We start from the raw sequence: 13675 nt of genomic DNA on the forward strand, positions 1-13675 counted from the left end.
TACATGGAATACAACGAGATACATTAAATTACAATGAAAACAAAAGACAATGAATACAATGAAATACATGAAAATACAACGTGATACGTTGAAATACATTGAAATATATTAATAGAAAATCAAGTTGCTCAGCCCCAAAATCCGTCATCTTTGTTCAAGAACAAACCCTAATTTGCGGCGAATCCGCTGTCGAGCAAAAACCCATCGTAGCTTTTGTAAGCCCTTAGCTTTGATTCGTGTATTTTTAGAGGATGACAGAAAATATAATCATAGGATAAAGAGGGCAGTACCATCGTAGATTTTGTAAGCCCTTAGCTTTGATTCAATTCGCAATTGCCTTTGGGGTTAAGAAATTGTTTTCCCCCATTTTTGAATTTGAGAATTGAGATAACCAAGTTCAAATCTGACGGAAAATCTAGGAGATGAAATGAGACAGAAAGAGAGCCGAACAACTGGATTTCGCCGGAGAGGAGGAGGTTCCCAAATCCCAGCCAAGAGAAGTGGTGGTCGGTCAATGAATCCGGTATTATTTGGAAGAGAGAATAATATGTATCAAATTAGAGAGAGAAAGAAATAGTGTAACTGAATAGCGTATTTAGTGGCTTAGGGGTAGGAGGTACCAAAATTAAATATTTTGCTATAAACAGTAAAAGGTATCTATAGAATATAATTTTTTTAAATGGTATTTATTTAAAATAAATAAGGTGTTAACCTTTGCTATAGGAGGTAAAAATTCCTACTAAAAATGTATCCCTTCTACATATTAAATAAAGAGAAATTTTTATAAAGCACTACAATTTAGAACCTAATTATCATACGTAACTCTAGTTTGCCTAATTATCATTTATAGTTATTGTTCAAATATTACCAGTTTGTATCACTTATATTCAAACGCGAAATGAATACAATCTATGTCACATGTATTCGTTCGCGCAAGGAATACAACATGTATCAACTGTATTCGTTTACTGGATGAATACAATATGTATTGACCATATTCGTTCGCGCAACGAATACAACAAAGGCGAAGTACAAGGGTATATATAAAGGATACAACATGTATCGACTATATTCGTTCGCGCAACGAATACAACCAAGGGGAAATACAGAAGTACAGAAAAATAAAATATTCTTATTGAGAGTCAAACGCAAGACCTCTACTTACCAAGTAGGTGCTCTAACCAACTGAGTAAGCTCTCTTGTTTCACTCAGTGTTTTAAAAGACGTGGGCGTAAGGAGAATATTCGTTGTTTTCGGAGATGTTAACAAACTAGCAAACAAGATAAAGAATTGGGAAAGACCATAAATTAGGGCTTTAATCAATAAAAAGGTCTTTGCTTTTAAATTTGATACATTTCAGTTCCTTATTAAAACTTTTGAATAATTACAAGCTGACTTTTGAGAATTTGGGTATTATATGAAGGACTTATTCCACAAATTTTGTTTTAACTTGAAAGAGTCTCTGGGACTTATGCTTCACTACAAAAATGCGCCTCAAATGCCCGAGCATAAGCCTCCAACGCCCGGGCATACGCCCCGAATTGCTGGGTGTACGCCTCTTGGGACTTTCGCCTCACACCATCACCTCGGGGCTTTTTTGGTGCGCCTCGCCTCGGGGCTTGCCTCGAAAACGCCTTTTAAAACACTGATTTCAGTTCAAAACAATTGATCTCTTGTTTCAGTACTATATTTGAATTTTGTCTACGAATGGTAATTTTGTTTGAAAGTGTAACTACAAATGGCAAATACAATGTATATGTTTGATGTGTCACGTAAATTTTCCTTAAATAAAACTTGTGTTTTTTTTCTTTCTTTTAGGACTCAAAAATCCCGTTTAGTTTAAAGCACTACTTTCCTAATTAAGGAAATAAATTGTACAAATAAGTAAACTCAACTTTTATCTTCAACATTCAGAAGCTTCACAAAGCCAGCTTCAAATGATGTATGCTTGAAAGAATAAATGTTCTTTTGTAGTCCACATCTACACATGAAAATGATAGGATAAATTAATCACAAATCCTCTAAACTGACGACTCATTTTTTTTTGCTTTTAAAGAAACTGAATTCTTATTTCAGTATATAGTGGAATTACGAACAAAGATCCATACATATGAATATTGCCAATTACATTTTACAAACATCTATTGGAAACAGCCTCTCTATTTTCAGAAGGTAGGAGTAAGGTCTGCATACATACTACCCTACTCAGACCCTACTATGTGGGATTATACTGGGTATGTTATTTTTGTAGAGATGGAAAAATTACCAAAATCCGTAGTTAGGCTATAGTCCGTACCAATCTTTCATATATAGCAAACACATTTCATATGCAGTTTATGGTTGCCTAAGAACAGATAACTATCTGACCAGAAATGAAGAAAAAGGGAAAATTGAACCGGTACTTTACTTGTTGATCAGTACAGCAGTAGCAGGATAGAATTTGGCAGTTGCCACGGGTCAGTTTTCAGGACACTAGTTCTGAATCTCGAGCTTCTGTTGTCATCACAAAGCTTGGAAACATTTGAGTAATTTCCCTGGAATGTAAAAACCCAAGTTCATCTTCTAAGGCTAATAAAAGGGCAGCTCGGTGCACTAAGCTCCCGCTATGCGCGGGGTCTGGGGAAGGTCCGGACCACAAGGGTCTATTGTACGCAGCCTAACCCTGCATTTCTGCAAGAGTTTGTTTCCACGGCTCGAACCCGTGACGTCCTGGTCACATGGCAGCAACTTTACCAGATACGCCAAAGTTTCCTTTCTAGTTAAAATGTCCCATAGTGCAGATTTAGAATTTTCAACTCACTTTAAGCATGGTAGAGTCATGTTCTTAATGAGAGAAGGATATCTTATGACCAATTCCTTCCATTCTTCTGGATCAATCCTTCCATCTCGATTCGTGTCTGCCTCTAGAAATGTCTGTTTATTATCACACGGATCAGACATCAAAAGGATGTATTATAGGATGACTAACATGGGAATAAAGTGACTCTTCTCCACCTTATCAATGATTGCTTCGATAGCATCATCTGGAAGTGTCAATTCTGATTCTTTCAGAATAGCAAATACCATTTCCTTCAGCTACACAAGTTTCCACAGTAGAACAAACTAGTCAAAAGAGAGATTGAGCATCTTGAATTTGAGATACACCGACTGTGTAAACAATAATGTATTTAACCATTTATGTGGTGAAGTGTGTACTGTCAAGCTATTTTGTGCGGACTTTCCAAAGTACAGCCGCACTCGTGTCGGATCCTCCAAAAATTCTGACACGCGCCCAGCGACATTTTCGGAGAGTCCGAGCAACATAGCTGTCAAGTAGTTTGAGTCTTTCCTACTTCCTATTTCAAGAAAGGCTGTCATTCATATCATATGTGAAAACATCAGGATATGATCATCCTCCCAAAAAAGAAAACTTTTCATCCTTGAACTCCTTTTAACATATTTTTTCAACTTCTGTTGTCTTATTCTGAAACATTTAATGAAGATTAAGCAAGAAAATCATGGTTATGACCATTTAAAATGCCTGATGCCTGTATCCTGATAGGGATCATAAATAAGTAGTGTTCTCTGTTGAACATTCAAGTTATGTTTCCGGTAAGATCAAGCAGCAGTAGCTTTAACTAGTTCAAATTCTTTTAGCCTATACGGTGAACATTTCGTTAGCAGTATGTTTAGTTAGCATTATGTTTCTTTTAGCCTAGTTCAAATGTTGACTAATATCAGATGATTATTTGGGGTTATTCCAAATTCAAATTTAAATGCTGCATGCATTGTAAATGATAATATTGAGAGAGTGGTATGATAATTGAGACAACTCAACAAGTATGTTTCGTTAAAGTTACTCACCTCTTCACGTTCTATGTATCCAGTGTGGTTCAGGTCATACAACTTAAATGCAACTGGAACAAAATTATTCGTGAAGTTAGTGTCAGCTATAGGAGAAAACATGTTTGACATGTTGCTGTATAAGTATAAGAAAGTATGCCTCACTAAAAAGAATATAAAAAAACAAGACAAAGAGAAGAAATGAAATTCCAGACATATTTTTATAAGAGAAATTTCAAACATATCTCTTACATTCAATTTTGTCTGCTTGAGGAGCCCTTGGGTGGAATATGCTTAACGACCGAACAAATTCTCCAAATTCAATAACCCCATTACGCTTAAGATCAAACAAATCAAACAGCTGCAATAGAGTGACAAGAAGGAATAGGATCTTGTTTGGAGAATAAAGATCAAGATGCTGGACAATCATACAACATGAAATAGAGAACTTTTAACAGTTTCAAGAATGGCCTATTGATATAGCAGTTACCGGAACAGTTGATGCAGTTATGACTTATGACCATCAAAATTATCCATCATTATATTTGCAACTAGTGGCGGAAGCAGGATTTTCACCAAGGAGATTCAAAAAATAAAAAAGTAAATGCGCGAAGAAGCTAATGAGATTCAACATCTAATATATATACGTGAAAAAAATATTAACCTTATATACACAGTGTAATTTTTGGCGAAGGGGGTTCGGCCCCCCTTTTGCCCACCTAGCTACGCCCCTGTTTGCAAGTCATTTATAACATAAATGTTTTTCCAAAGAGTCGAATCACATTAATAACTGGCGAAGAAATGTCTAATGAATTCCGTCAAAAAGGGTGAAAGACGTACTCGCTGAGCAAAAAGATTCTGCTTAGGGCTGCAGTTGAAAAGAGCAAGGAGAAACTCTTCCTGCATTGAAGATATAGACATAAATCACAATCTCATAACACGATGTTTGAAAATCATTGGAAGACATGTAAAATGCATCACTTGCTTCATTAAACTAGATCTTTGAAAAACGAATGGAAGTTTAAATTTTAGCACAATGTTTGCCAAAGATAATGTACTTTCAAAGTGGTTATGACATTGCCTACACCAGGCATTAAAGGATCTTTTTGTCATGAAGAAGAAGTAGGAAGGGAAACAAAGAACTTTTGGAAAATAAATCCTAAACTGGTCTTCTATAGATCGTAAACTTTTGGAATATTTCTACAACACAATAGAGTGAGACTAGCCAGTTAGGAGTTAGACTAAGAATGTCATTGCTCGTCTATTGATGCAGGGCTTTACCTGCTAGTTTTTACTATACCAGCCATCTATTTCGTATTTCGTATTTTGTATTTCATATCTCCTATATTGTTGTTATTTTATTATGCATTTTTATGGTACTAATATATCGTCTCCTGTTGCTTTTTTGAGCCGAGGGTCTCCTGGAAACAGCCTCTCTACCCTTCGGGGTGGGGGTAAGGTTTGCGTACATATTACCCTCCCCAGACCCCACTTGTGGGATTATACTGGGTTGTTGTTGTTGTTGTTGTTGTTGGTCTTCTAAACTTCATACCCATAGAATCAATGATCACCAAGTTTCAGCGTTTCTTTGTATCGGTGCACTGTTCTAACTGCGAAGTAATTCACGATTCTTTCTTTCACTGTTATATTTGTAACAAAAAATGAAGAAACTCATAAATGAAAACAGATGCATCTTGGAAACTTGGTTTAACGTGTTGTGGTCAATATACAAAGACTGATTCCAATGGAGAAAGTCCTACTGTTCTTGAGACTAGTAGAGGAATCATGGCGCGTTTCCAACAGCTCTGCCCTTAACATCTCAAATTACATAAAAGCCTAATGATTGAACTTTGCATGATGAAATTACCTTATGAATAAGACCATCATCAATTATGGAGCTGCTCAGTTTCTCGTACAGAATTTTCAACGCATCCACTTCATTAACAGAAACTGCAACAAATGAATGGAACACTCTAAGATTATGGATTGAGTAGATACTTAACATCATAACAAATTTCCATTGGACACGCTACTCTGCTAGAAGTAATCAAGAAAACAGCAATAGCTTCCATGGCTAGGAAATATATAGTACCAATTATTTAGAGGAAAGATTTCAATTTGCTGAAGGCTAAGCAAACATAAAATAAAATCACAAGACACAGTAATGATAGTGATTACAAACTTCTTCTGATTGAATGTCTAAAACTATCCAATTTGTTATAAATTTTAGAAAATACTACACTTTACAAAAACAAGCTCAAGGCAAAGAAAGAAACAAGAAATTAAATAAGAGCCTCAAAAACCCTGTTGCCTAAATAGTAGGAGCGAAGAGACATTGTTTAACTCACAGGAAGTCTCAGAAGCTAATAAGTCATGGTCCTCGAAACCAGGTGGACGTCTAAATTTCATTGAACAAAACCAGCTCTTTAAAGCATACATTATCCCCCAGAGGACTTAAAGATCCTGAAATATATATATATTCACCTGCCACAATCCAACATAAAAATCATAGCAATGCATTCTACAACATAGAGTATTAGATAAAATAATCAGAACACCAGTCCAAGAAAAGGGCACTGATGATATTGTGTGCAAGTTTTATCTCCTTTTGAATACTAGGTGCAGTTTCAGGCATAGCCAGATTATACATAGTTCGAATTAACCACTTTGCTTTTGTTGACAAAAAACTTACCTATTTGCTTTTCAGGGAATCATAGTCAACACTAGCTTTTTAGTGTCCTTTTTCTATATCATACGGTATTCAGGTTCGACTAATTCAGATTTGCACCGTATAGGTCATTAAAAGGCAAAGCGCTCCTACCAAGGGTTTTTCAGATCCCAAAGCTCAAACCTGACTCGAATAAAGAGTGGAAAGATCTCATTCATCCCACCATTACCCTTGGTTGCAGCCTGTAGGTAGGAGCAGATTTATAGACATATGAGTCACGTAAAATCATGGTCTCTACGCCAAATTATGTATTTTATGTACATATTTTTTTAAATTAATCTAATATTATTAGTTGGCACTCATACTTCAAAAAGGCTAAATGGTGCACCTAGTTGAATGTTGAGTTACTTACCTAGAGGAGCAAGGATCAATTGTCACTTAATACTTTTTTTTATCCTTTCTTTAGTGGTGCACCCATATTATAAAAAATTTACATCCGCCTTTGGTGGCAGGTTTTTCATTGCAGCATCAGACAGTACTATCCCAAATAAGCAATAGCATACTGTTCTTAAAAGCAACTAACAGATTTTTCAATAATTCTAACTGTTTCAATAGTGCTTGTTACCCAGATTGCTGCTACTGAACATTAATCAGAAAATGTCAAAACTAATTTTAATTAAAGCATATGTCAACGTAAAAAGGTAGCAAAAATACAGTAAATCCCAAAAATCTTGTGAAGCGCATAATTAATCTAGAACATTGAGAGAGAGAGAGAGAGAGAGAACTTACCTCTGTGCTATGGAGTCAGTTGTTGTGTAGCAGAGTCAATTAAATCCTGTAAGATCTTGTCCAAATTTCTTTCTTTATGATATGTACTCATTTTTGTTTCTTTGATTTCGTAATACGCCAAAAACTCGTAGCAATAATCTAATTCATTATTTGATTCAACATAGGTTTAGTACAATAATGATTAGTATTTTATATATTTTAAGGTAGGTATTTTAGCCTCAGTTGTCTGCATATGCAAAGTAGATAGTTGACATTGTCACCCTGCAATTTCCAGCTTAGATAGTTGACATCCAGAATTTAATTTTAGATTGAATTAAATATTTATCTTTTGCTATTATACTCATTGCACTTTTTGTCTCCACAAAGGTTTAGTTCACTTTAGTAGTATATAATTAGAGGCGGAGCTAGAATTTCTTATGTCAAATACAGATACTTTTGACCTAAGCTACTGATGATCGAACCCCTATTTTGGTCTTTAGCTTTGCCCCTGAGTATATCACGAGCAATATTATATGTAATTAGGTAAGTATTACTCTCTCTGTCTTAATTTATTTAATGATATTTGATTTTTCACGGAAATCTCAACCTATTTGATGGTACCTCGGTTTTGAGGTACCGGGTTGATCTGAACCAAAAATTTTATATATATATATATATGTTAAAAATCCATTAAAATTGTAATAAATAGTAAATATGAATTCGCAACTTTAAAAACATAATAAGTTTAATGTTAAGAATTTTAAAAGTTAAACCAATATAAATTAAATCTTGAATCCATCCCCAAAAACCACGGACAGACCTATTAAAGGAGTAGCATATAAGTAATGCTAGAAAAATCTTGCTTATTCTATTGTCAAATTAAAATGTTTGACAAAGCAAACCGAATTTCAAAGTGAATATTCATTTGGCATCTGTTCGATTCCTCCTTCCTATTATTTTCTTTCTGTAAACTGGACACATATGTAGATGAAGGTCGAGATCGAACCGAGAAGACTTCCAATTCTAATGGTAAAAGTAAAAAGCTTTTTAACTACTTTAACTATTGTCTCTTTTTTTTTTAACTGTATAACATCCGAAATCCACTGTCCTACTAATCTAGATTTGTAACGTATATGACCCATTTAAGGAAGAAACTCATAGCATATTCAATACATGTTTGCAACTGGTGAAATTCATATTCCCTTTATGTGAAAAATCAACCTCTCTTTTCTCTTTGACTAGTAGATTTCTGATGACTAATAGATAATTTGGAAAGATACATATTGTTATATCTAACTTAAAACACTCAGATAATTACAGCCGTTAGTTAAATAAATAAAAATAATACACTAATTATGTATACAATATATATATATGTATATTGGACATTAATAGACAAAAGTACACATTTGTCGGCTTTTAGGGGCGACTATAGTGTGTTTCCATATTTGTCGTTACTCTACGACTATTTTATCACTTGGAAAACTGATACTATTTTATCTGTAGAGCAGTTAGATGTTGGTTTATTTTGTTAGAAACTTGCTTTAGTTAAATATATGGCGGAAACAAAGAAATTAGGTATAGTGGGACTGACACCCTCACCTGGGCAGGTGGGGTGCCTGTCATTAAGTCATTTACATAAATCATAGAGTTTACATTGTGTATATACATAACTTTTTTATTAAAAAAAAAAAAATTAGTGTACCTAGGGGGAGGGGAAAAGGAAACAGGAAGGGAATTGCAAGGTAGAGAATCAAACTCTTGCCGACAAGATTAAAGTTCAGGTAGCCAACGAAGCTAACATTCCACATCAATATATGTAACTTATCTCCCTTATAGCTACTAATTTCTAGCACAGTAGTTGCCCCCAACGTGCTAGGCAACTCGCACGTTAAAAATAGAATCAAACGAGAGCATTACAATGGAGCCCCAACAACAATTTATTCCAAACTCTAGCTCCTGCTCTAATCCTGTATATGCACATCATGTCATTCTGCATAAAAAAAGATAAATAATGCTAATGATCACTTTCTAATAGTTTAAACTTTTAGATAAAGCAGTTCACAAACAGTTATAATAAGTATAGAAGATGCTTGGGTCCTGAAATATGCCACATTGTCACATTAGGCATTTACACAATAGAGAATCAAGCTGCATGTGAAAGACGTGTTTGCAGACAAATAAATAAGACCCATCTTATTTTTCAGAATTTAAATTTTTGCATTAGAAAGGTCATAGATCTAAACGTATCATTCCCAACTTTCGGGAAGTGGCGGAGCCAAGAATCTATACAAGAGAACTTTAAAATGTCACAGCTAAAATTTGAACCTTAGACCTAAAACAACGCTCCTCAGTTTGAATCTCACTAGCATTATCATTGCAAAGTGATAAAATTTATTCCCCTTGATTAAAGGAGAAAAGCACATTTGTATTAAATTAAGGACTGCGTAGGTTACACAAAAATGCAGTGAAGCTTCCACTGCCCCTTAGGCATCTCTATGGTTTCTTATCTTTATACAACTAAATCATAAATACAATGTATGTTCCCTCCAAATGATGACAAAATTACATTTACATCACCCTAGTCCCAGAGTGTAACTATTTAAAGCTTCGGCATGAATACAAAAACTGAAGCAATATGGAAAGAACAGAAAAGAAAAGGCAGGATTCAAAAGCTGTACATCGCGTAGCTATCACTAGGCAGCTACTTATTAGTCTTTTGTTACATGTTGAGCTGCCTCGACGTACTGCTCTGCAAGTTTCTTAATTTTCTCGCCTTCCTTGATGAGAAAATTAGCATTTTTGTCCTTTGGGTGATACTTCATGACTTTCTCAGTAGTTTTGCCAACAGCCCATCTGTATTGTTCAACAGAGATCACTCCGCTCTTGCAAAGTGGCCTGATGTGCTCCTTCACATATGCTTCAACCTGCTAGAGGATAATTTAGTTAGTACCCGAAAGATAAGAGTCCAGGAGAAATCTTCAAACATGCTACATGAATCTTTAGTATTTAGACTTTCAACTCCACTTGGAATATTCCTCTTAATTGTTGGTCAGATAGGGAACCCTGATAAACATGAAAGCAAGTGTTCATTCAGTACCTTCGTTGCTACAGAGTTATTGCTGCCTGATTCCTTTTCAGCACGGGATTTTGATATCTTGTTAATTTGGAGATTTTCATTTCTTGCTAACTGGCTAGGTGAGTTTGGGCATTTGGAAGCAGTAGAGCTGCTGTCATTTGCCTGCTCCGAGGACTTTAAAGCCTGTTTGGATTCATCAACTCCATTGCTTTGTTGAACTTCATTGTTCATAGCCAGTTCATTAAGCTTGAGTGATGCCATCTCAGGGTACTTCTCAATCAGCGGCTCTTTATCAGGTCCGTACAACTCTTCAGAGTCTACACCGGAGAGCTCTTCATCGACAGGGGAACTATGACTAAGGCAATTTTCAGTCTTGCCAGCTGCAGTTGAGCTTCCAACTCTACCACTAGTTTCGCACCCAATCAACGAAGATGAGCCTACAGGACCTTCAAGAACGTCCTGTTTTTCATGATTTTCAAGTTCCATAGAGCCATCATATCCCACAGGGTTGATTGTGGAGAAGACAACTTTCATTTTAGATTCTCCTGGCTGCAGCGCAGAGATCATTGAAGTGCCAGCACCAGAAAAGTCATCATCCTCCAAATTATATTCAAAATCCCCATATATATCAAGTTCTGGAGGAGCATCTACTTCAAACACATTCTCGGGCCCGTGATCTTCAACTTCTTTTGATACGCAAATTTCCTCTTTGTCTTCCTCCAGTGGGCAATTTGGACTATTTGGAGGTGAATCAGACAAAAGTCCTGCATTTCTTAGCGCTTCATTGACTGCTGGATCAGAAGAATGGACCTCGCTTAATTCTTCGGATGAGTTAGTTAGAACTTCTGAAGTTTGGCAGGGATTTGACTCTGCCACACCAACATTACTGGCATTATCTGATCTACGCAGCAGCTCTTGTGAGCAGAGGTTTATATATACTAGTTTACTATTAGACCTATCAGCAACCTCCTTTTCAATATTAACAGCGTCTGCAATAGCCAGTTCTGTTTCTGCTGTTCTGCGCATAACTGACAGATTTGCTTTCCTTAAGAAGTGCTCAGTGAGACGGTGAAGTTGAGCCTGTGTGAAAACCAGAGGAAAGTTGATAAATTATATATAACCAAGATAAGTGATTTGCTCAGTCTGTGGTTATAGGAGAACAGAGCAAATCCCCTGAAGTGGAAGCTATGTACCGACTAAAGACAAACAACATTTTACAAGAAAAAAATCCCCTATCTTTCCTCTCTGTTATATTATAGAGAGGAAACGTGTACCATCCATCTCCAGGTTATATGGATCTGTACCCCAATAAAAACATACTAAACTAGGGATTTTGAATAGACTTTTTTGCATCATTCCAATTTTATCGGTTGTCCCGAGGGGACGAGACTTTCAATTGATCCTACTATGACATGTGAAGGATTAACACGCTGTTAGATGCCAATCAACATATTGAATAGATGATGATGGAATTAGTGGTGATAATTTTGATATCCAGGGAGAGTAATCAGAAAGAGTGGTCCCTAGAACAGTCACCGGAAAGAAGAAGAAAAAATAGATAAGATTGTGACTGAGCATACAATGTAAAGACGCTTGTAGATAAGGGGAGGCTACTAGAGCCTCTACCAAAATGATACCAAAAAAATAGAAGAGATCAATTGAAGACTTGATAATGATGAATGGCTCACAAATTTATACATGCTAGGCACATTTTTTCGTGGAACAATATCGAACTTTTACAACACTCTTACTCTAACATTCTAACAGTAATACCAAACATTCTAACACTTTCAATAACACAGGCTATAGAATAGCAAAATTATCACCCCAGGTAACAAGTAAACTTGGAAAGGGCTGGAAATTAGGACAGTGCTTACCATCCTAACGGACATGGGGATTTTATTATGACGACTGGTTGCCAAAGCTGGCCGCATATCTTTAGGTAGCTGAGCCTGCTCAAAAGTTTACAAACAAGAAATGATCCCAGGTGCAGAACAATAGGCAGCAAACAAATGATACAAATGGCAAAAAGAAAAATTTAGCATACTAGCAAAGGATGATTATGTTTCAGCACTGCACTGTCCTCTTCATTTTCCAGGGCGCCACTCTTGCTTGTTGTTGCTGTTTTTCTAGCAAGAACCTCTAGGGCCCACTTCCTCTTATCACTCTTTGTATTATCACATTTTATAGCTGCTTCCTCCTTGATACACAATTTAGAACCACTTGATGTTGATGCAGATGGCCTTTCAGCGCCTTTGATTGAAAGTACATTTCTGGTAGCATCAGCCTTAGTGGTCAGGACACTTATCTTGGCCCCCTTAATTTCCAAGGGAGAAGACACCATCACAGACGCCACATTTACTGGTGGAACTATGTTGAATGGACTAGGAAAAGACGTTGAAGTGTTCGATGTCAATCCATTTTGTTTGTTCTGATCAGCTGCGACAATAGCAAGGGACGAGACAGGCTTGATATCATCCTTTCTTGGAAAAACTGAACTATCTGCTAAATACAGCCTTGATAGAATGGAAGACTTTCCCTCCCCTTCATTCACATGCTTTGTCTCTGCAGTTTTTGAATCATCTCTCAGGAGGTCGAGAACTGACTTCAATGTCTGAATCTTCTCAGGCTTTGACATTTTTGAGCATCTGTGTTTCCAAAATTCTATTTCACAATCGCGAGTCCATGCTCGTCGTCGTCTTCCTCCAATACCATAAATTTTTTTGGTTAGGTTTTCACGTATTTTTCCCTTCTGCAGCAGTGACCTCTTTGCCTTCAGATCCACAGAAAACTTCTTAGTTTCAGTTGTAGATCCTGTCACAACAGCTCTAAAAGCAGTCAAAAGTTTCGGATCAAGCTGGTTTTCCCCTTTATCCCCAGAAGACTTGTTACGAACAGCTTCTCTAATTTCTTTCCTTAGCTTTTCAACTAGCACTGATGAATCCTCATCACCAGTTCTCCGCATGATCTTTTTAACCCTCAAGCGAGCTGCATTTTCTCTTTGTTTAGAGGACATTCCATCCTGGTTGCTATGTGCAAGTTTCTTCAAAGTTTTACGACCTGTTCCTTGAACTATATCCATTATGTCAGTGCCAAGATTTTTATTTTCAAGTTTACATTTCAGTTTGTCATCCTTCAAGATGGTTACTCGAGATTTATCAGAGTTGTCTGAAACAGATCCTGGAGGTTGGTCCTTTGTATTAATTAGCTCACTGCTTCCCTCGATTTTAACTCTCTTCGGATAATAGGCAGACTCAGCCTTGGCTCTAATGCCTCCATCACCAGCATTTCTGCAATCAAATCAGAGTAACTATAAGTAATCCTAAAGAAATGCAAGG

At 36.4% G+C, this 13675-nt stretch overlaps 2 protein-coding genes across 8 annotated transcripts in view; both read right to left on the bottom strand.

Annotated features, from left to right (window-relative positions):
• Window positions 1-1757: 1757 nt before the first annotated feature.
• LOC107829633 (calcineurin B-like protein 4) lies at window positions 1758-7557 on the bottom strand. Of its 3 annotated transcripts, none has more exons than XR_001657983.2 (10): window positions 7280-7557; window positions 6171-6306; window positions 5690-5772; window positions 4663-4722; window positions 4075-4183; window positions 3844-3896; window positions 2995-3075; window positions 2801-2913; window positions 2408-2534; window positions 1758-1981 (listed from the first exon to the last, which is right to left on the bottom strand). XR_001657983.2 is itself a non-coding variant. In XM_016657084.2 (10 exons), the coding sequence occupies exons 3-10, from the start codon at window positions 6259-6261 to the stop codon at window positions 2465-2467; spliced, it is 660 nt and encodes a 219-aa protein (XP_016512570.1). In that variant the 5' UTR covers window positions 6262-6306; window positions 6515-6732; window positions 7280-7557; the 3' UTR covers window positions 2279-2464. The 3 variants fall into 3 exon arrangements, 2 of the variants coding, with proteins under 2 accessions (XP_016512570.1, XP_016512569.1); XM_016657084.2 differs by lacking the exon at window positions 1758-1981 and adding an exon at window positions 6515-6732 and having other exon boundaries at window positions 2279-2534; XM_016657083.2 differs by lacking the exon at window positions 1758-1981 and having other exon boundaries at window positions 2279-2534.
• A 2094-nt stretch (window positions 7558-9651) lies between these two features.
• Window positions 9652-13675, bottom strand: part of LOC107794701 (uncharacterized protein At4g10930-like) — a 33252-nt gene continuing 29228 nt past the window's right edge. For all 5 annotated transcript variants that reach the window (XM_075239949.1, XM_075239948.1, XM_075239951.1 and 2 more), the window contains 4 exons: window positions 12385-13627; window positions 12215-12289; window positions 10359-11417; window positions 9652-10185 (listed from right to left, as the gene is read on the bottom strand). In XM_075239949.1, coding sequence (XP_075096050.1) covers window positions 9970-10185; window positions 10359-11417; window positions 12215-12289; window positions 12385-13627 — 2593 coding nt within the window. In that variant the 3' untranslated portion in view covers window positions 9652-9969. The remainder of the gene's footprint in view (window positions 10186-10358; window positions 11418-12214; window positions 12290-12384; window positions 13628-13675) is intronic.

The sequence above is a fragment of the Nicotiana tabacum genome, chromosome 20, assembly GCF_000715075.1.
Source record: "Nicotiana tabacum cultivar K326 chromosome 20, ASM71507v2, whole genome shotgun sequence".
In the NCBI taxonomy this organism is placed as follows: domain Eukaryota; kingdom Viridiplantae; phylum Streptophyta; class Magnoliopsida; order Solanales; family Solanaceae; genus Nicotiana; species Nicotiana tabacum.